The sequence below is a fragment of the Cimex lectularius genome, unplaced genomic scaffold (assembly GCF_000648675.2).
Source record: "Cimex lectularius strain Harlan isolate CLEC.00 unplaced genomic scaffold, Clec_2.1 scaffold44, whole genome shotgun sequence".
Lineage (NCBI taxonomy): Eukaryota > Metazoa > Arthropoda > Insecta > Hemiptera > Cimicidae > Cimex > Cimex lectularius.
In genome coordinates, this window is record NW_019392639.1 from 310072 (window position 1) to 331826 (window position 21755).

At 38.4% G+C, this 21755-nt stretch overlaps 2 protein-coding genes across 3 annotated transcripts in view; one reads left to right on the top strand and one right to left on the bottom strand.

The window, feature by feature from the left end:
• Positions 1–496: 496 nt before the first annotated feature.
• LOC106664164 (cytosol aminopeptidase-like) lies at positions 497–8829 on the bottom strand. The gene is made up of 6 exons (XM_014389621.2): positions 8562–8829; positions 8085–8435; positions 7732–8028; positions 3879–4038; positions 1157–1456; positions 497–1099 (listed from the first exon to the last, which is right to left on the bottom strand). The coding sequence occupies exons 1-6, from the start codon at positions 8634–8636 to the stop codon at positions 627–629; spliced, it is 1656 nt and encodes a 551-aa protein (XP_014245107.1). The 5' UTR covers positions 8637–8829; the 3' UTR covers positions 497–626.
• Positions 8830–12696: 3867 nt separating this feature from the next.
• LOC112127308 (transmembrane protein 178B) overlaps positions 12697–21755 on the top strand; it is a 91036-nt gene continuing 81977 nt past the window's right edge. Inside the window, exon 1 of one of the 2 annotated variants that reach the window (XM_024228026.1) lies at positions 12697–12972. In XM_024228026.1, the coding sequence (XP_024083794.1) occupies positions 12847–12972 (126 nt within the window). In that variant the 5' untranslated portion in view covers positions 12697–12846. The remainder of the gene's footprint in view (positions 12973–21755) is intronic. The other variant, XM_024228022.1, reaches the window with a different exon arrangement.

Genomic DNA, 21755 nt, shown 5'->3' on the forward strand with positions numbered 1-21755 from the left:
TTTTTTCTTAGTGCAAAACAAGAGTTCCAAGAGTGAAAACCCCAATTGCACTAAGTCCTTTTGTGTGGCTGTTCTGCTAGATCGCTCAGTGGTTAAAGGCCCCCGTAATACCAGTGAAAAGTGTGATGCAAGGGCTTTTGGTCGATTCCTCTCCACTGATTTCAACCAGCTATTTACGCCACGGCTGGCCAATAATTGTGCCAAGTTTCACCAAATTCGGCCGATTAATTAGCGAGAGATTAATTGAAATGGTTTGAAGAGGCCCTCTCAACCTCTCATCAGGGCGGAAAGTTAATCAACCTCCGGATAAGTGCATTTATGGTTTTATTTTTTAATTTTTTATTTTAATTTATTTATTTGTAACAGAATTTCTCACACACTTTAAAAAAGATTGCATTCTTCAAATGGTAGGTTTTATAGTTGTATTCATTTTAGTATATTTTTTGGTGAGTTTAAACACTCTGTGTCTTTCTTAATATTTAAATAATTCAACTGATATTGTTTGTTATTGTATTTATTAAGTATGAAAATGCTACCAAACACAGCAAAGCTACAAAATCTTGCAGGGGACACAAAAACTAAAGGATGTATAAGGGATGGTCAATTAAGAGTCGAGTAGATTGACTTTACTTCTTTTTAGATTCACTCTCACCACCAGCACAAGAGAGAGTCATATGACCACCGCCCGTGGCCTGGACTTCAGCCTCGTTGTGCTGGCAAGCCTGTTGAGCTAAGAATTCCACGATCGTCCTGACTGGACGACCTGACATGCCTTTTCTCAAATAGGGGATTTCGTTATCGGTCGTGAACGTGCCGAAAATATCGAGGTGGATCCAGTCTGTGCCCAGCGGCAAGAATTCGCCTAGGAAGGCGGCCGCCGCGCACGGATCGCTGTAGTTCCTGCTCACCCAGGTGTCGGCCGTATCGGCGAAAGGATTCTGCAGTTTGTACTGGTAGAATTTCCAGAGGGGGAACCTCCAGACTCGATCTCCAGTGTGCATTCCGGATATTCTCATCGACTCGAACATGATGTCGTTGTTTGAGAAACCGATAGTCGCACCACGCCCTAAACCGTGAATCGTGTTGCTCGATGTAGTTCCTAAAAAACATTAAAAATATTAACAAAGTGATATTTCTGTTGAAAATTATTATTTACCGATGTCGACTATGGCCTTTGGATTGTAGTTGCCAGCGTAGGACATGGTGTCAGCCAGTGCCAGTCTTGCATCGAAATCGGTATCCTCGACGAGGATCGTTTTTCCGTTTTTTGCACGTACTATGTCACCTGCCTTCAAGGCACAGTTGCCAGGCATGTTTTCCAGAAGAGGTATGAGCCCTCTAATGTTAAGCGGCAAGTTCAACGCACTGGCTGCTCTCATCGCTCCTACAACTATGGCAGCTCCAGACATGTCACCTCGCATGACTCCCATGTCCTCACACTGCTTCAAACACAATCCTGAAATTTATTGATAGATATTAGAACAGATTTAAAATGTCAAATCTGACAACAGCTAAACTTTGCTAAAATAATAGATACTATCTAGCGAGACTTAGACTGTTGATAACGTGTTACACATAATCAACAAATGCTTTCTTTTAAAATAAAGCCAACTTAAAGTTCAAGACAAGTGTGGTGCCTTCCTATAGCTTCCTAAGACCAGGCCAACTCCTGGAAGTCACGAATACATATTTGGACAGTGTTTCATCCTTTGAAGCAATAGCTAATGATTCATGAGGCTCTCTAGGATTTAAGCAAGGGCTCAACCGTCTTAAATCGGACTCAACATGTTGTCACATCTATTAATGGAGTAACAGCTATCAGAATCCACAATAACAGGGTCAGCCTCACCCAGTAAAACACCGGCTTCTACAGCCATCATCTGACTCATCGACACTCGCCTTGTGCTTTGATGACTGCGCACCACACAGCTTGCTGTCATCGCTTGCCCACGAGTCTTTGTTGCTCAACAGCTCTTCAACATCGACTCTTTCTCCATGATCCCTGTCACTATTTTATTTTTATTTATATTTATATACCAAAGGTACAATAGTACATAGGTAATCTGTCAAGCATATATATACATATATATAAAAAAAGCCCTAATAAGTTATCAGCTGCCAGAAATATGGTTGCAAGTTAAAAAGCAGTAAACAAATATAAATAATTTATTACAAACTAAAATTTAGCATTCGTCAATGGAATAAAAAGACTTTCTCGAAAGGACATCCTCAACAGAGCTGAGAAAGGCTTTATCGCTTCTTCTTGACTGAACCAGGAAGGTGATTATACAATTTAATGTCCACATCGGGGGCCGCGGTAGCCGAGTGGTTAAGGCGTCAGACTCTCGGCTAGTAAATCCCGTGGTCGTGGGTTCGATCCCCACAGTCGCCTCTGGACTTTTTCTGACGCCTAAGGGGACCGGTGGCCGCAATTGAAAGAAATTGACACGGCATCATCAATGGAAGGGGCGGGATCGGATCTCAGCGACCCTGAATTTGGTCCCAACCCGCCTCAAAAATGTGTTTCTTCGATGGAAGAACACCGGGGGATCAAGTTCACATTTGTGTTGCGAGCCCTCCCCTAAAATATGGAGCCAGGTATAAAGTATAATAAGCTGTACAGCTCAGCTGCAGTGGTCAGGAGGGAACTCCTCCAGTCCCACATCGATATAGAATTTGCTAGTTTTTGTTGTTGTTTTTTTTCAGTCTGCATCCCTGTACTATAAGATTGTTCGCACCACGAGTATTGTAATCAGACAAAGTGGATCGACTGGGATGCATGCTTCGTTAGACTTAATAAATTTTAATAAACTTAACAAGTACACACAAGGGAGGGGCAAGATTTTGAGTTTAGGAAACCAGGTTCTACAAGAATCCCTCGGGGAAATACCAGCTAGTACCCTTAAGGCCATATTTTGGATTTTGAAGCTTGAAACGGAATGAGGGTCATTTCCCCAATAATAAGAGATGGCAATGAAAATAGAGAGATATTTGACAGAAATGGTAATCAACCCAAGAGGAAAGGTCACGAAGAGAAAACATGTTGCGTCCTGTTCAGGTTTAGTACAAACCTGTTAGCCAAAAGCCGGGTGTTCGCAAAGTTCATCTTACCCCAATTAAGTTGTATAGACCTATTTAGATCCTTACTACGTGAAAAAATGCTTGCGTCATCCGCTAAAATGATCATAGAAGTACTGTCAACATAATTGTCCATTCATATATATTAAATAAAAAAGGACTCAAACTACACCCCTGGGGAACTACCAGGTTTAAATATTGAATCCAAGCCATTAACACCCGTTTTCTATTGTGAAGGTATGAACTCAGTAATTCACAAGTACTTCTTTCATCAATGCAATAAATCTTTTTTTTAAATGGTTCGTTCCCTCCACCATTTATCATTTCTATTAACTTATTTATATGAATATTAAGTGAGACAATCGAAAGCACATGAGAGGTCCAAATAACTAGCGGCCTTTCTCAAATCTTGACAAAATTCACCCAACCAATTCACCGGTGGCAAGGGAGGTGGATCTGCCTTGAGAAAACCAAGATCATTTGATTCAAAGTGCTGGGAGATTCTATCAAAAATCAACTCATTTATAAGTTTGTCAAATTATGTGATGATAAAAGAATGATAGTTGGTACAGGTCTGGGAGTCGGCGAACAGGTACACTCGCAAGTTTAGGCGGACCCAGTGCCGGTTCAAAGTTAAAAAAATGATCCAATCACCGTGCCAATTTTGACTTCCCACTATTAGTGGATTGACATGTGTCATTTGGTTTAAATTAGATATCCGTCTATTTTAAATTTTTTGTCATCGATATGTTCTATATTATATATTATACAAATGAATAATTTAAAAATAAATAACAAACCTCCACTGTTAAATGTCACACCCTTCCCGATAAGTATAAGAGGAGGGACATCTGCTTCGCAACCGTAGTAACTGAGTTCAAGGAATACTGGCGGTTCACAAGATCCTGACGCCGATGCCAAATAGGCATTCATGTCCATGATTTTTGCCCATTGTTTCACCTAAAATTAACATTAATGTTAATAAAGTAGACTCTGTTTCATACACATGTACTTGACGCGTCGCCTACTACGACGCACTCTAGTGTTCGCTAACTCGATATAAACGAGAAAAATTGGACACTATCAAATAAGACAGGAAAAGTGTGCGTGTGTTGATCTCTTTGGCGTATCTCTACGCCCGACTAATGTACCCCATCGTGGCGTACCCGTCGCGTGAATTGGCCACCTGGAGGTCTCTTCCCGTTTCTTCGGACAGGAATCCTCCGCCTTCAATACCAATCTATTTATCCATCCTTTCAAACCATGAATACACGGACTCTCCGCTCACTCCGCGTCACCCCACACAGCTGACCAAAACGCTCTCGGACTCACACACCTACAAGTCACACCTATTGTCGTTGTCGGGTCTTTCTTTCGCTGTATACCTTTTCCTCACGACAGCTCGAAGTCTTAGTCACAGGCCTGCGATCATGACACACGCTTCTATGAATGCCGATGGCATTCTTAATTTTCCTGTCCGGGAGACCACTTTCTTACTTGTCACAATCGCAAGACAACTTATAGTAGACCCCGTTACAACACGGATCTACTGACTACTGGTAAGCTCGCGTCGCGCGCGGGGTTCCATCTTTTAAAGCTGTCGATGAAGAATTAAGAGTACCCTTCGAGGTGACGTCTTTCTCCCTTCGATACAAAGGCTCGATCGTCTTTGCAACACGTTTGTCCACTTGTTCTCGGTCTTTCGTCACTTGGCTTCTGCGATGGCCCTTAAACGAGAAGCCTATTAAAGTCGCATGATTTTGGGTCTTCCGACAAACGAGACATACAGCGTATCATTGCTCACAGCCAGGATTCGGCCTTTGAGGCGATCAGGCATAATCCCATGAAGGTAACCTGTCGACCGAGTGGATGAACCAATTAATTGATCGAACCTGCGGTTCCTCTCGTACTAAAGAGGATTACTATAGCAATGATGTATCAACAGAAGCGTAAAATGAACTGTTTCTCGACAGTATAAACCCAGCTTCCATTCCCTATTGGCTGGTGACCAATCCGATGCTTGGCGAATTCTGCTTCGCAATGATAGGAAGAACCGACATCGAAGGATCAACAAGCAGCCTCGCCATGAACGCTTGGCCGCCACAATCCAGGATCCTTTGTAACTTTTCTGACACCTCTTGCTGAAAATTCTTGAAGCCAAAAGATCGATAAGCCGTGCTTTCGCAGAGAGCATCGGGTTCAAAGCTAGCTTTTGTCCTCTTGCTCTACGCGAGGTTTCAGTCCTCGCTGAGGTTACCTAAAGGCACCTGCGTTATTACTTGACAACGTGTGTGCATCTCCAACTCGTCTCGACACCGACCGACATCTCCTATCAGCTTTTCCCGAAGACCCGAGACATAGGCTTAACGGCAACCCTTCGCTTCGGATTTCTCCTAAGGCTTAAGATCAACTGACTCTTGAGCAATTGAGCAACAGTTGTTCACGAGAAACCCTTCTTCACATCATTCCTCCAGGGCCTCGCAGTATTATTTGCTACTACAATCAAGATCTGCACCGGCGACGGCTCCAGGAGGGCTCTCGCCCAGAGCCTTCTGTGCACATCGGCGCGACCAAGTTAACTCTAGCACGTTAAACTGGTTTACTGAGTGGTTTCCCGTGAATGTAGTCTGTCTAGACTTTCATGGGTTAAGCTTTGAGGGCATATGACTATTGGCACGATCAACCTGGGAACTGCCCTCGGAGCGAACTGTGGCGCGCGGAAGAGACGCTTGTTCTCTAGGGGGCCCTGGTGTGTGTGTGTGCGGCCCGAAGAGAACGACCTCTTTGTACTGTCGCGTACTAGGGCCGAGTCGACGCCGCGTCAATTGGGACGCGTCACGTTTCGCCGAGGAAAAGAAACACTCGACGCTTCGTCACCATCTCGTAGTAGGAAGAGGATGAGACACCCGACGGTTCGCAATATAGCTGTACAGTACGAAAGAACCCTCTCGATAGGTAGATAGATATAAAGAGGTCTAACGCTCATTTCGGGACTTGCAAAATTTTCTCCTCTTGTCAAGCTACGGATGCATAGGCCGATTTCTGCTCTTCCGATCTCGTCTACAACTCTTGAACCCTACGCTCTTCGGTCTGTAGTATGCTAGGACCGACAGTACTTACTATCAGATTTATACAAACGCGCACTGTACTTTGGATGTATTCGACGCCACGTCGTCTATGACTATATAACGTAAAAGAAACGCTCGACGTACTCGACGCATCGTCACAGGAGTAACAGCTGGCGAGAGAGACCCGGCAATCCGCGATTCTCAAACGGTACGAAACCCTCAAAAAGGCCGCTGGCCGACGCGACGACCTCGGCGAGGCGACGCGTCGATCTACTTATAATTTAAAAATATATTTTTATAAATGAAACACTGATTGTAGAAAGGGGACATGTCCCAAAAACTAAATTTTACAGAAGAGGCAAAAAACAGTTTTAATCTCAATTAGGCTAGTCTACAAATGAATTTTGAGGTTCTCCTAAAATTAATCAATGCTTGTGAACATGGTAGCTACTTTTGTGGTGTGGACATGTTTATATTCTGCTCTCAACACTTTTTTGTTGTGGAGAAGGGATCGTTTTCTAGAAGAAATGAGGTTACCGCCTCGTAAATATTTAATACAATCAAACACACATTGTCAAAAAACGTATCAAACAACATTAAAGTAAAAACACGAGACCCAAAAGAACAATATTAACTCAAGCGTAAAATGAACTCCAAAAAGTATGAACTGCCGTTTGTGGGATGTACTGCTTGAGGCTCTTCAAAACATTCATTTTTGCAGCATTGACTGGAATCTTTGACGTGTACAACTTTGTAGTTGGTAGCACAATATTAGGAGTATTCCCTTCATCAGCTGGAAATGGTAGGCTACTAGGCCATCAATGAACTCAGATCAACAAATAGTGCCTGGTGCTTGCGATGATAACTCGTAAGTAATGGCATCATGAAATCATGAATTTCTTTTGATCTTTTGCAGGTAGTCTTCATCCAAAGATGTATTTTGTTTAACGAAATAGGTAAGGAAACCACTTTTGGTATTTTTTTTATCATTGTTGAGTCAACTAACATTACTGTGAACTTATGAGGATGGTTGGAAGCAGTAACGATAGTGTTGTACTCGACAGGAGTTTACATCCTTTGGATTTTATTCAGTTTTCTTTTTAAAAACCCAAAATCTCGGACGCAACGGAGAAAAGTGTCCTAGCATGGGAAAATACACTTATTTTATTAAAAAGTTAGAGCTCCACCATCGCCATGATGGCCCTAATCGGTGCGGGGTTGTTGTTTTATCCTTCACAATCGCAAAACAGGTGAATTTCTTCAATTTCGGGGGACAAGAAATGAAATTACATCACCAGGAATTTTTTTTGCTCAGGGCAAATTTGAAGGCCAGTTTTCTTTCATATCCATTCAAGAGAAATGTCCCATTTTAGCACCAGAATAGCTCTATTTGTAGCAAAAAAGATAGTGGGAAAAAGTTTAAAAATGGAGTCCCCTTTCTGCAAACAATGGTTCAAATATACTAATAATTAATTAATACATTAATAATTAATATATTTAATAATTAATATATTAATTAATTATAATAATATATGATAAATAATATACTATTTATATTTATATATGTATAAAATGAAGTCCTTGCCTTAACTTCCACGCTGATTCCAGCTTTTGTTAGAATGTCAACAGCACCCTGGGCGAACCCGATAGGTGTCATGATGTTCGGTGGTGTTTCTGCAAGTTGCCTTGCCAGATTTTGTGCTGCGCCTTTTTGCAATCCAATTTGCCAGCCTGTATAGTCACAGCTTCCATAAAGTTCCAGCCTGGGGATCGTTTGGTGTTTATTGGGATTTTTCAATTCTTGAAACATCCACACTCCCATCGAGGTGCCTTCAGCAGCAGATTCTGCTGTATTGAAGCTTTCCGTGTGTACTGTTCTTACCTGGAAAAAAAACCACTTATTAATTTTCGCTATTTTACATTTTAACAATTATTTACTCTTATCTCTTGGAGCGCTCGGGCTCCAACGGAACTGGCAATACGGACGACTTCTTTGTATTCGTCCATCTCTTCCATGTCATTGTACGTATAGCAACCTTCTCCGAGACCGACGACTGCAATGGCTGAATATAAAGGGTGCAGATTATAAATAATCCTGTACTCTCCTTCTTTTGGAGTAGGACCAGTGGCTTTTAGTGCCTCTGAAAGTCTGCCCTCAATTTCAATATTGAACAGCTTTGACGTTTCAGTCAGTTCGATCGCTTTTGGAAAGTGATAGTCACAGTAACACCCTAATATCAAACCAGTGTCTTCTATCATTCCTCCTCCACACATATTATATCTTACAGGCTGTAAAAACGGAAAAAATGTCTTTTAAGGAAAAATGCAGTATTTTAAAAACAAATCCAATTTTTTTTAACCAAAACTATTTTAACTGCTAACAATGAAATCTGTTTAAGCTATTTTTATGCATACCTGGCGTGTGAAAGGAGTGGGCAAGCATGGCACCTTCACCCGATGGAACTTTAATTTATTCAACAATCTGAACATTTTGATGTGTTTGGTGTTTGTACGTGGAAATGTTACAGTCTTCCAATGTTAAATTTGTGATATGTGTAGTGTATGTGAACGTGGCATGAACTTGTTTCAGAGTGTGTGACTTCCTGTAATGTATTTCATTGATGTAATTGTGTCATGTGTGAGGAAACCAGTGTGAAATCATGTGTGTTAAATTTAATTTCTGTCATTTTCATGACAGATGTTTATTTATTTTTTCAAATATTTTTTTTTTTGGCTATTAAATGAAGTAAATAGTAAGAAAATAAGAATGTAGTTTAAAGATTTTTTATTTTTTCTCCTACATCTGTACTTATCCATCAATACAGACATAAAAGTGAAATGTTATAATGTAGAATATAGCATAAATTGTAAATTAAAAAATTGTACCACTGATCATAAATTTTATCCCACATATATAATTCATTATTTAATCAAAGATATATTTTAAAAAAAAATGTCAGGAGGTGTTGGTGGCCACTATGGTTTAGGTATTGACACAGCACTCATCACTGAGATAAAGGTCTCTGGTTCGAATCCAGTGGCCCTACATTTGAAACCTACATGTTTACAAATTGGCTTTCATAAACACCAACGCCCTGAGGGTTCATATGACCTGAAAAAATAATAATAAAAACTATATGTAGAAGAATAATATAAAAGAGTTTTTATTGGTGAAGTAATTACACTTTTTTTTTTTTTTTTTTTTGCGGACTGCAAGTGAAGCCACCCATATAATAAATGCTTACATTTTTTGCTTTTTTTTAATGGAAGAGAGGCCCATGACTAGTACTTCTCCATTTTTTTCTTCTACATTCATGGCAGTCCTTTTAGATGGGTGCCAGCATCTGCATTCATCCCACGACCAGTGCTTCAAGGTCAGCTGATACCTAGGCATCTAACAGTATGTTCGTTACATTGTCACATCTTGTATAAAAGTCCCACCATCATCACTCATCATCCCCCTGTACATCCCATCTCATCTGTACAGAAAGGAATTATACAATAAATGGCCATATGCGGTTGACACACAGGCACCTGCTCCTGCGCCAAAGCCCGCACATGTGCCCCTTATGCAGAGAAAGGTTGCTCGAATTGTCCCACATATTGGAAACATGTCATGCCTTGGCTCCTTGGCTCCCTACAGGGAGCGTATAGGCATGCCGTCCAATCTGAAAATGGTACTCAAGCACTGCAGCGGGTTTCTGGGTCCCCTGTTCTGCTTTATACGAGAAATTGGGGTTTTTTATTGTATATAGTCCTATGTGTTGTGTGTCTATATGTTTTGTCTGAGTGCATGTATTTATTAGCGTGAATGGCGCGGAATGAGGGTGAAATATAACGTCATCATCACCCCTCGAACATTGGGAGCATATGAGTGTGTGTTCTGGGTCGATGGCGGAATATTTATAAACGTACTCCATCGACCCCAATCTAGATTAGTTTGAATATAGATCGGTGGAGGAATATCAAGTACTCCACTGACCAAACGGAATGAGTGTACTGTATGGATGTATTTATGTGTATGAATGTATTTATTTGTATGAAGGTAGTGTTTGAAAGGGTAAATAGAATGTAAACTTAGTTGGGGGCTGAAGTGACCAAGACGTCGGGAGAAAAAAAAGTTATACAATAAAAAAAATTCATAATTCTAATTTTGCATACAGTGATGGCTCCAAAAATATTGCTGGTATGGGAGTGGCCTTTGTAATAGGGAGAATTTAAATTTCACTGGCGCCCTGTGTTTTTACAGTGGAACTGACATCAATCTGTAGGTGTGTTAATGCTGAAGAACCAAACACAGACTTACTGACTCACTAACCTCACTACAATTCTGAAAAGCCAGTTCAGTGTAAATACCTTAGAGAAACTTTTTAATTTTAATTTTTTTTACAATTATCAATTTTATTAAGCAAAATATGAATAGTTTCAATTTTTTTATGAGGCTGTGTTGGAGCGGTGAACATGGTCTGCATTTCCTTGCACAGTAGGGCCAGTGGAAACAGACTCTCTGGGTTAAAATGAGCCTAGATTTGCAGCAGGTGCATAAAACGCCTGGAGTAAGCGCATGCCTCACTCCTGAGTATGATACTCTAAAGAAGAAATTATTTCATTGGTAAAAAACAAGCTGCTGCTGTCTGGGTGCTCATGCTGGAGTAGTCACTTGAATTACTTGGGTAGTAGCCTTGAATATACTATCTTCGTATAAAGGAGAAATATTGTTGATGTCAAGGTGATTACTATAGAATGTATGTATCACAGTATTTAGACAGGTTAGTTTTGAGTGGTCACCATAAACTCTTTACCTTTTGAGAGGGCCAAAACTGCCAAAAGGCTCTTGAGACCCAAGGAATAAAACCAAATAATACAAAAAGTACAATAATTTCTTTCCTTATCACTTAGAGCTTTTAGCTATCATTTGGATTTTTTTAAATCATGTTTTGGTCTGCAAGTGTTCATGAGTATGAAGAAAGTGGCTGAAAATAAATTACACCATGGAAAATGATGTCACAAAATTTTCATTTATTGGATTAAAAAAAGTCTGTTATCTATTAAAATTAATTAATGAACATTTGATTGAAATATATAAATAAATTAGGTAATTAAAGTAAATTTAAATAACTAATAGAAATTTTTTTAAATAATCAAAATAGTTTTTTACTCATGTCGAATGCTCCTTTGAGACGACCTGCATCAAGCTCACCACAAGCAACTCAGGAGAATATGGTGCAGTGAGTGCCTAGAAGCTAACACCAATTGGAATGCTGTTATGTTTACTGATGAGTCGCTTTTCTGTCTGTATAGTGGTAGCAGGTGGCGAAGAATCTACCAAGGACAAGGGATGTATATGTCCTAACTCATGCTACCTTCAGTGCAGTTTGGAGGAGGCGGTGTAATACTCTGGGCTGGGAAATACACTGGAGGACGAACTGGACTCCATATTGTTGAAGGCAACAACAATGCAGTCCGTCATGTCCATGAAATTATCGAGGAATACATCCCTCAAACCAGTGATCTCATTGGCGGGGATTTTAGATTTTTGGATGTCAATGCCAGACCTCGTAGAGGTAGTTCATCAATGTTTAAAAAATCTGGGAATTTCCTATCTGCCCCTTCCTCCATTGTCTCCAGACCTCAATACCATACAGCGATGCGTTGCCGAGAAGGCTTTTCGGTCACCCACACCCAGTTGACTTGCAACTACTGAGAGCAACGTTGCGACATTAATGGAGAGAAATTCCTTATGAAAACAGTGACAACCTTATTAACTGTGTGTCTGACGGTGCACAGAGGTTTTAGCTAACTGAGGACATTCAATGGCTTAAAAAATTATTGTGTCCAATAAACAAAATTATGGATTCAAACCCTTTTATTATGTTACTTTTCAAAATTCCTTAATTAAATTTTTCTCAGTAAAAAACATAAGAATTTCTTATAAATTTATAATAAAAATAAAATAGAAATGACAGGGAAAAGTTAAACTACAAAATTGGCAATATCCCTAGTCATTTTTGAGCAGTTTATGTAGCACCCTTTGAGACCCCTTTGCATCCCCTGTTCTGTATGTATAAGCACTCTGGGTAGTCCTAGTTTTTATCAGGATATTTAATTAATAGTAGTTTTCAGTTGCTGAATTTTTTCTAGAGTCATTGAACATCATAAACAATTACTCCTGTTGCAAATGTATCGCCACAGTTTTTTAATATGTGTGCTTGTGTCATGTCTGCTTCTTTGCAGAATCTGGCTGCACAAACAACTAATTTTAATATACAATTAATTTTACAATGCATACTACATGTAATTAAATATTATTATAATTTAACAATTCATAAATAATATTGTTATTGAACCAATTATCTTTAAAAGACATTCTTTGTTAGTGTGTATACATACTTGAATCTTCTTTTCTGTTTACTCTATTACATGTTGTTTATGAAGCTGTGCTAGCTCGAGTGGCGTGCTAAGAGATAGCGCGCAGATCGAGAAAAATCTTCTTCCGACAACCTGGCGTCGGTATCCAGAAGCGGGCGAAGAACGGGCCCCCTTCCACAACCGAGTCTTCAGGAGCGGGTGCAGAGGTAGTCCAGATCCTCCGTACCATCCGTCGAAGAGTGCTATTCGGCGTGTTATTTGCGTGGGTTCTCCAGTATTTTCAATTTGGAAAAGAAAATAACGTTTGTGACTGTGCAAAGTGACCAACAAAATGCCCTGTTCCGCCGTCACCCTCTCGCTGGCCACGATAACGGCCATCGTCGCCACTGCCCTCCTCGCCATCGCCTTCTCCACGGACAACTGGCTGTACACGGAAGTCAAGCGATCCATGATTAAGGTATAAAGAATCCTCCTCAAAACTTTTGGCAGAAATATTCCTAAATATTAAAAAAATATATTTTTTTTTACAATTTCGTCCTGAGAAGCTTAAGAACCTTGAAGGTACATTACTAGAGAAAACAAATCATTTAAGGATATTTCCAGTCATTGCAATTTATTAATAATAAAAAATTTCTAAAGCACGCATCTTCATATCACTCTTTGTACATTACAAGGCCAAGATTTAAAAAAATAAAGAAAATTTGATCCAGATTGGGAGAATTTTCGGAACTGAGCAGTTTAACGAAATCTGTTGAAAAATTTATCTGGAATTTAGTTTTTTGGTTGGTTTTCGATTTGTTTAACATCTTAGTTCGATGATCCTAAGTAGCCCTTTCTTGCTGGACAATTCGTCTAGACGAGTTTCCCACTTCAAAAATCTTCAGAAGATGCCCGACAAGTGGAGACACAAAATTCCAGTGTATCAGATATTTAAGTGAGAAAGAACGAGATTTAGGCTGGAATTTTTGGAATTTTAAAAAAAGGCGAAACGTGGGCGGGCCATTACGATCTAAGATGAATCCGAAAGCACATGAAATATTATAAATCTTATTTTTTTTACTGTTTGTCTTATATTGACGTGCTTACTCTCTTCATCACGGCATAATGATCCACGGTGATCAACCATGCATCATCATCCAGAATACCTTTTCAACTTCACCGCTAGCTTTATGAAAATTCGTCCAAAGTAGAAAGACGAAATTTATTAATCCTAGGTGGTAAAGGCAAGTAAAGCCACAAGTCTTTTAATAAAGCATCTCAAAATGAAATGAACAATATCTTCTGTTTTTTAAGTAGGAGAGTATTGTACATGGGGTTCATTGTCCTTTGGAAGGAATGGTGTTAAAATCGGTAGGAAAGAATTTCAAGCATGAGCTACCCTGGAGTAACCAAACCTCCCGCTTTAATGTTTTGCCAAAATAAAACCTTCCATATTTGTTAATTTATGTATTTATAAGAAGAATATAAAAGCAGAGAATCTGACATAAGCACGGACATTTTTGGGTGTAACTTACGCATTGTCATTTGCTGTTTGAATGGTAGCTTCATTTCTACTCGATGGATTTTAACTTTCATACGCATTTCGATTTCAGAAGAAGCTGTATTTAAGCGTCAAAACACAAAATTATATCGTAGTTATTCAGAAATCGTTAGATGCGGTACGGCGTGATGTAGATGTCAGAAAAACATTTTCTTTATCGTGCCTACGTTTCGATCTTTATTGAGATCATCTTCAGGGTCTGGGATTTACAATCATTGTTTAAATTTAACAAATACACGCAGGATGTGGAAAAAAGTGAATTTATACATTGCAAAATATATTTTTTATATTCAATCAAAGTATTTCTACTCACTCAAAGTGTTTGTCTTCTGTGTAATTGTGCCATCGTACTTCGGCAAATTTTCAAGGTCATTTAGATATTCAAAGAGAGGCCAAAAAGTTGCCGTTTTCTGTACTATTTTCTTCAAATCTATATAATCTAATACAAACATTTTTTTGTTCTTTTTTATTTCAAGAAAATAAACAAAATTGTTGTTAATTTCTTAGCTGTGTGGTTTTCAAGTTAGTTAATGGTAAATTTTTGGCAATAATCTTTAACTTTTACACCTTTTTTAATTAAAAAAAAATTTCTCTGCTCCTGGGTGGTTTTCAGAAACACTGTTCGCTACGATGGTTTGGCTATTAGAAAGGAATAGTTTCAGAAATCTTTCAGAAAATTGTACCTAAAAATGAAAAAAATTTTCCTATTTAAGTCATAAAAACGTTACATACAGATGCAAAGAGACGCTGTTTCATTTTGAAAGATTGTTTATGGTATAGAAAGTACATAAAACAGAAGAGTTTTCAAACAGTGTAACGCATGTTGAATTATAAGTTCATCAAGGGAACAGACACAAGAGCGCTAAGTTCCTAACTTCCAAAAAATTATTTGGAGCATTTTTAAAGCTCGGAATCTCATAGACTGTTTCATTCTGTGCAAAAAATGGTTGTATTTATGTGCAGAGTAAATAAAATGAAGTGGTCATTTTGTTTGAACATCAAAAAATCAAGACAGTAGGTAGAAGGGAGGGTCTTAGATGTCGATGGTTTTGGCTAATTATCATTCTTGGGAAAAATTAAATTGGAAATTTTTTTTTAAATTATCAATTTTTCCAACACTTTTCAAGGATTTCTTTGCCCCTGAGACGAGGAAGAGTTGGCTTCTCCACCTCCACCTCTTAACGAAGGAGTCTCTGGATTCCGTTTAAAAGTCCATAAAAATTCCGTGTTATATTAAAATCGATAAACCACGATCAAGAAAAACACTGGTTTGTTTATTTTGTATAAGTATCCCAGAAACAGGAAAAAGTTGGCAGATCATTTATGGGTGTTTTGGGCGATTTTGTGAAACGTGGTCTTTCGAGCGTGTTGTACAACGTCGTTCCATTTAACCCAGCTCAGCCGACACGCCTTCAGACTTTTCTCAACCGTGCCAAAAAATTACTTTGTTTTAAAATAAAAAGAAAATTAGTAAAACCGTTCCTTCAGAACTAACGAGCGTCTAGATTGATAGTTTTGAAACCAACTTAATTTTCTCTTAGGAATATATCATTTTTGCCACAGTTTTATAGGACACGAGGTGCTTAAGTAAGCTAATAATATGACAGCGTAATGGCTGAAAAAGTTATTAAATTTAATAAACCAGCAAACAATAAATAAAGCTTTACTTAATTCAGAAAAGCTTCCAAGGATCTTGAAGGACCTTCTTTAAATTACGGGCTCTCCAGACAGGCAAGGGCAAATAATGAAATTGAACGTGGAAACTTCGTGGTATAATGCGGTTTTACCTGAACCTTTTAAATAGAAAAGAAACTTAGGATAATTGAGTCGAAGCTAGGAGCAAAGGTAATTGGGGCTTTTGACGGTGGTGAAGCAGGCAAGCGAAGTAACTTGAAACTCTGACCGACATCGGCTAAAATTAGGATTTTCTCAGTGTACTTACCGAATCGAAAATAATTTCTACAAGGGGACAACTTAAACATTAGAAATGATAAATGGTGTTCAATTTTTTTAAAAAGATAGTTACAGCTCACAGTTAGTTGTTTTCAACGATCAGGATTTCAAGCTTTTAGCTCATCATCAGGCTATAGGAGTTCTACAATCTGATGATGAGCCTTAAGCTTGAAATCCGGATCGTTGTAAACAACAAACTGAGAGTAGGAACTATCTTTTTAAAAAGAACTTAAACATTGTCTCTTTTAAGTACAGTCGAGTCCATCTATTTAAAACCAATTGGGACTAAGTTCTGTTCGAATTAACAGTAATTCGCATTAGCCAGATAAATTACAAAAGGGGTAAATTAATTTAGGTCAACCTTATTTAGGTCTGAATCTATAAATACAACGTGAACGTTGAAAGATAAGTTGGACGTTTTGAAAAAGCAGAACAAGAGTGATTGTATATTTTGGATCATTTTACGTTTCCGTAGATCCTCATGTACATTTCGTCCTAGTCCGAGGATCACTCATATCAAAATTGATTCTGAGGAAGTCATTTAACAATTGGACCAAACAAAACTGTGGAGTGCTTCTTGAGGTTAGGGGTGATGGATCGATAGTTTTACTGTTTCCGAGCGTCCTCGTCATAGCTTCGTTTGTTTGTTCCAAGTCCAGGCATCAATCGGACTTAGGCAGATATTTATCAATTGAGCTACCAAACTAAGCCTACATACTGGGATTTGAGGGATACTTTTGGTGGTTTCCGATCATCTTTCCTATCATCCTGCTCCTATCATTAGCATTCCGATCGTCCTGTGACCATGTAGCTGTAAGGGGAGAGTCGGTGGCCGCAAGGTTAGGGAGTTGACACGACGCTCATCACTGTTAATCCAGCAGCCCTTCATTCGACCCCAACATATGCTTTTTTTCAAATTCACCGACACCCCGACCACTGCTGTTGCGCACCCTCTTAAAAAAACCTGTGTTTATTAACTTACTTACCCTGTTAGATTAATTTATAGGATAAGCTCAACTTAATATATAAAAGTACAGAAATGAGCGGCACTCCTACACGCTCTCTATATGGAGCCAAGAGCGCCACCCTTGTGTAGGATAGTGGAGTACTATTCGTCCATTGCCTTTTTACACATACTATATCTACCCATCTATTTAACCATGGGATATTCAATATTAAGCCTTTTCACACTACACTTTCCCGCTAATAAGTACATTTTATTTAAAAAAATTTCAAAGAAAAAAAATATCAGCCCAGTTTTCTTTAAAAATCGGAACCGAGGACTCAAATTGCTGCCCCTAGAACGATTCTCTTCTCTGGTGGCATTCCTGCACGCCCTCTATATGGAGTCATGAAATGACACCCTTGTGTACTGTTGTGAATCGATAGGTCTCCATCATATATTATTTATTCTATAACCAATCTTATTGAGGATAGACGGAGTACTCAATATTCCGCTATTGCCCACTCACACTAATAAATACATTCAATCTTCATATATTCAAAGAAAAAATCTGTCAGTACTATATACAATAAAACGGAGGTTAACATAACTCCGAAAATCGAAACAAAACATCCAAATCCCTGCCTGAAAAAAAATTCTCGTATCGGGTGGCATTGCAACACGCCCTCTATATGGAGCCATAGAATAGTACCCTTGTGTTTGGCGGTGAAGTTCTATATATTCCTCCAACACATTTTACACTCACCATAATTATAACCAATCTATGGGAGAGTCGATGGTGTATTCAGTATTACGCTATTGGCCCTCTCACACTACACACTCACGCGAATATATACATTCAATCTCCATATTTGCACAGATAAAAAAAAATCTATTAAGTGCAATGTAAAATATGAAACAAAACCTACCTGTTTCCTCCAAAACATCGGAACAGAGAATTCAAATCCCAGTCTCAAGGACAATTCTCATTTCGGGTGAGTCAAGGAATGACAACCTTGTGTAGCGTTGACTAGATATTCTTCAATTACTCTTTACACATGCAGTATAACCACCTAACTGAAGAAGATTGGCATAACCCAACACGGCACCTTTAAACCAGGAACACACTACCCGATGCTACACCATGCGACGGCTACCCGATGCTACCCGACGCCTTGACACGTTTTGGTGGGGTGTGCACTTCTATCCGACGCAAGCACACGTCGCGTACAGTCCACAGCGTTTATCACAATAATCACTATCACAATCGCAACGCATCTTTTGTTCTTAATGCACCATTTTGAGCAAAACTTTGTAATAAATTGTAGTTAAATTTTATGAGCACAACCATCTAATAAATTGTTTGTTAAACTTAATTGTTTTAAATAAAGTTACTCCTAACCATCATAATTAAACAATGTTTATAAAAACTTATGCATTTTTTATCTCGTTTAATTTGGTTTACATTAAAATAACATGTTGTAATTAATATAACGACAAAATTACATGTACTTAGTTTGAAATAAACTACAAAAAATATGAGTGTCCTGTTCTGATGCTACCCGACATTACAAAATGGTGTAATTTTACGAGCAAAACTATGAAATAAATTGTTAATTAAATTTTATGAGCAAAACCGTGTAATAAATTGTTCCAATTTTAGTATATGTACCGCCGAAGCGAGTACAATAAATTGTTAGTTAAATTCATTATATCAAAAAATCGTATTCCGGTGTTTTGATTAATTTTCTACCAAACCATTAAAATTAATTTTTTAAATAAAAACTAATTAATTTTTAATCACAGTTAATTTGGTTTATATTAAAATAAGTATGTTGTAATTAATATAACGACAATAATACATGTAGTTTGAATAAAAATATGAGTGTCCGGTTCTTTTGTCTTCGACTGTACTCGATGCGACCCGACGAAAATCTGGAAAGTGGGGATCGCAGAGCGTCTGGTAGGTTAGCGTGGGGTAGATGTGCACGTGGGTAATGCAACCTTATGGAAAATCGGATTTGCGTCGGGCAGCATTGGGTAGTCGCATGGCGTTGCATCAGGTAAGTGTGTTTCTGGCTATAGCATCGGGTAGATGTGCACGGGGGTAATGCAACCTTATGGAAAATCGGAGTTTGGATTTCCGTCGGGTAGCATCGGATAGATGTGCACGGGGGTAATGCAACCTTATGGAAAATCGGAGTTTGGATTTGCGTCGGGCAGCATCGGGTAGTCGCATGGCGTTGCATCGGGTAAGTGTGTTTCTGGCTTTAGATTCTGCAAGAAAGCAGAGGAGACCTCAACACACATTAACAAATTGTGGTGCTACACTTGCTCGCAAGATGGAAATGTTTTGGGACGTTCAACCAGAAGAAATTCAACTGCTCAAACCGGGCCTACTAATCAAGTTCCCTGATGAACTAGGACTCACCGGTGTGCTATAAGCACAGAACAGGGGATACAGTAGCTCTTAAATGGTGCAATATAATACACTCCCCGACTAATCCATCTATCAACTATATAACCAACCTAAATGAGCGTCGATAGGGTACGCAACATACCATTATTGACCATCTCACACAACGCTTTCCTGCTAATGAATACAATCAATCTGATATAGACTGGCATTCCTATGCCTTTACATAGATCCAATGAGTGAAGCCCATCAGTTATGTGAGACTGGATGCTTTGGTTCAAAATTAAAAGTTGATGTGCCAATCTCCTAATCGTGCCATGGCCCATATAAACATAATTAATGATTAATTAAAAAACCTTTCTAATTAAAGTCATCTGTTATAAAGGTTTAACGTACCATCTGCAATACGTTTATTCGCGTACCAAAATGATCCAAATTATTTCACCTCTCATTTCTATATGGTACCAATTTTTTTTTCGTTCTGTAAACGGATTTATTGTCCCTACCGTAGCAGAATTCGCTCTAATTAATTTACAAAACATACATATGGCATTTCCGAAGCTTATATCCATTACAGTTCGTGGTCCGATTGACCAATTATCTTTTTTCAATTAATCTTTATGAAAGGTATTGGTTGAGATAAAAAAGTCAGTGTCAAAAGCGGGATTCGAACCCATGACCATTGGCTAAATACGCCGCTGTTCTACCACTTGAACTAATCGTGACTTCGATCCGCTCTGACACTAACTTCCCATCTCAACCCCATCTTTTGAATTGCAAAATTAATAGTCCTCAATTGTTAAGCATAACCACTTTCTATGTCAGCTCTCACAACACTCCAAATCCCCTTCCTTTCACAGTCCAAAATTCAAAAATATTTACCACTCGAATTTTCCTCTTTTTTGCCATTTTTCAAATTTCGTGTAATCTATTTGATTCTTTTTCCAAAAAGGAGGGAAAATTCGAGAGGTGGGGTTGAGATGGGAAGTTAGTGTCCGAGCGGATCGAAGTCACCATAGCTCAAGTGGTAGAGTAGCGGCTTATTTAGCCGAAGGTCGTGGGTTCGAATGCCGCTCGTGACACTGACTTTTTTATCTCAACCAATACCTTTCATAAATATTAATCAATTGAAAAAAGTTAATTGGTCAATCCGACCACGAACTGTAATGGATTTAAAAACATTAATTTGGAAATACAAAGAGTTAATTTGAAATTGATGGTGGTTAATTTGGTGCAAAAAGGATTAATTTGTCGAAAAATGCAGTATATTTTTTATTTCAATTGTAATTAATTTTCATTTGATCTTCCAAGGACCCGATTATTTATTACTAAAAAATCTCTCATATATAGAGGAATTTTACTTTATATTCCTTATTATTCAATACCACAACTTAAGTTTTACCAATACTATCGAAACTGATGATGTTGAAAAGTTTGATGATCGCAAAGGAATTAAGGTCAATTAAGAAAGGTTAATTTGTCGTAAAAAAGTTATAATACATGCTAATATCTTATATGATCTAATAACATAAAAAACATGATACAAGCTCATTAACTGGGATTAATCAGTGCCCTAGAGTTCCTAATTGATTGTACAGCAAAATCTATTATAATGTTGACATTTTGAATCCTAATTTGACTCGGTATTTGACTCGATTTTATTCGATTATGACATCATCGGGTTAAAAGCCTGTCTTTTTCAACAATTTTAAACACTCTCCAACAGCCTATTGGGTAATATTTGAGTAATCACATTATTACAGCTCTTTAAAAGTCGATAATCGTGGCGTTTTGGTTTATAAATGTTCAATTTTCAAAAGTGCACGCATGTAAAAGTGCAGCCGGTTTGTACCTTCAAGGCTCGCTAACAGGTATTCTTAATCGACGGAAACGTGGGCGAACTGATTCATCCAGACCTAGAAAAGGATTTTCTTTTCTCGATGAGAATATAGTGAAATCGCATGAAGTTCATGAAAACATGCAAATAAACTGACATTATTCTTTAGGATAAAATTAAAACATATCCAACCGTGTGAGTCGATTAAATAAATGAGGGATCCATATTCATAGCAGGACGAAAATCTTCCCTTGTCAGTATCTTATTCGGTAAATTCAATATTTTGCATTGAGAAGTCATAAATGTCGAATACTCGTCTCTAGATAAATTTCGTTGCAAGCTGTACACGTCGAATTCCCATGTCTTCTGCTGACAGGCTGTTTTATATTTGGGCAATTGATGAGGGGGTGTTGCATGTGCATAATTTAAAAAGTGAATTTGTTGAAGTTAGTCTCGGTTGTTCGTTTTTTTTTGTTTTTTTTCCACAAACGCACCAGCCGGTCACAGACGGTAAACGTTGCCGCAGGTTGTCGGGAGTTGGCGTAGTTTCT

What these genes read in the sequence shown, in the direction of transcription:
- LOC106664164 (XM_014389621.2), bottom strand. Translation starts at nt 8,636, where the DNA reads ATGTTCAGATTGTTGAATAAATTAAAGTTCCATCGGGTGAAGGTGCCA. An exon ending in GAATCAGCGTGGAAGTTAAG is followed by an intron (nt 4,039 to 7,731) that starts GCAAGGACTTCA and finishes TGTTAATTTTAG; the next exon opens with GTGAAACAATGGGCAAAAAT. An exon ending in AAAGGCCATAGTCGACATCG is followed by an intron (nt 1,100 to 1,156) that starts GTAAATAATAAT and finishes AATGTTTTTTAG; the next exon opens with GAACTACATCGAGCAACACG.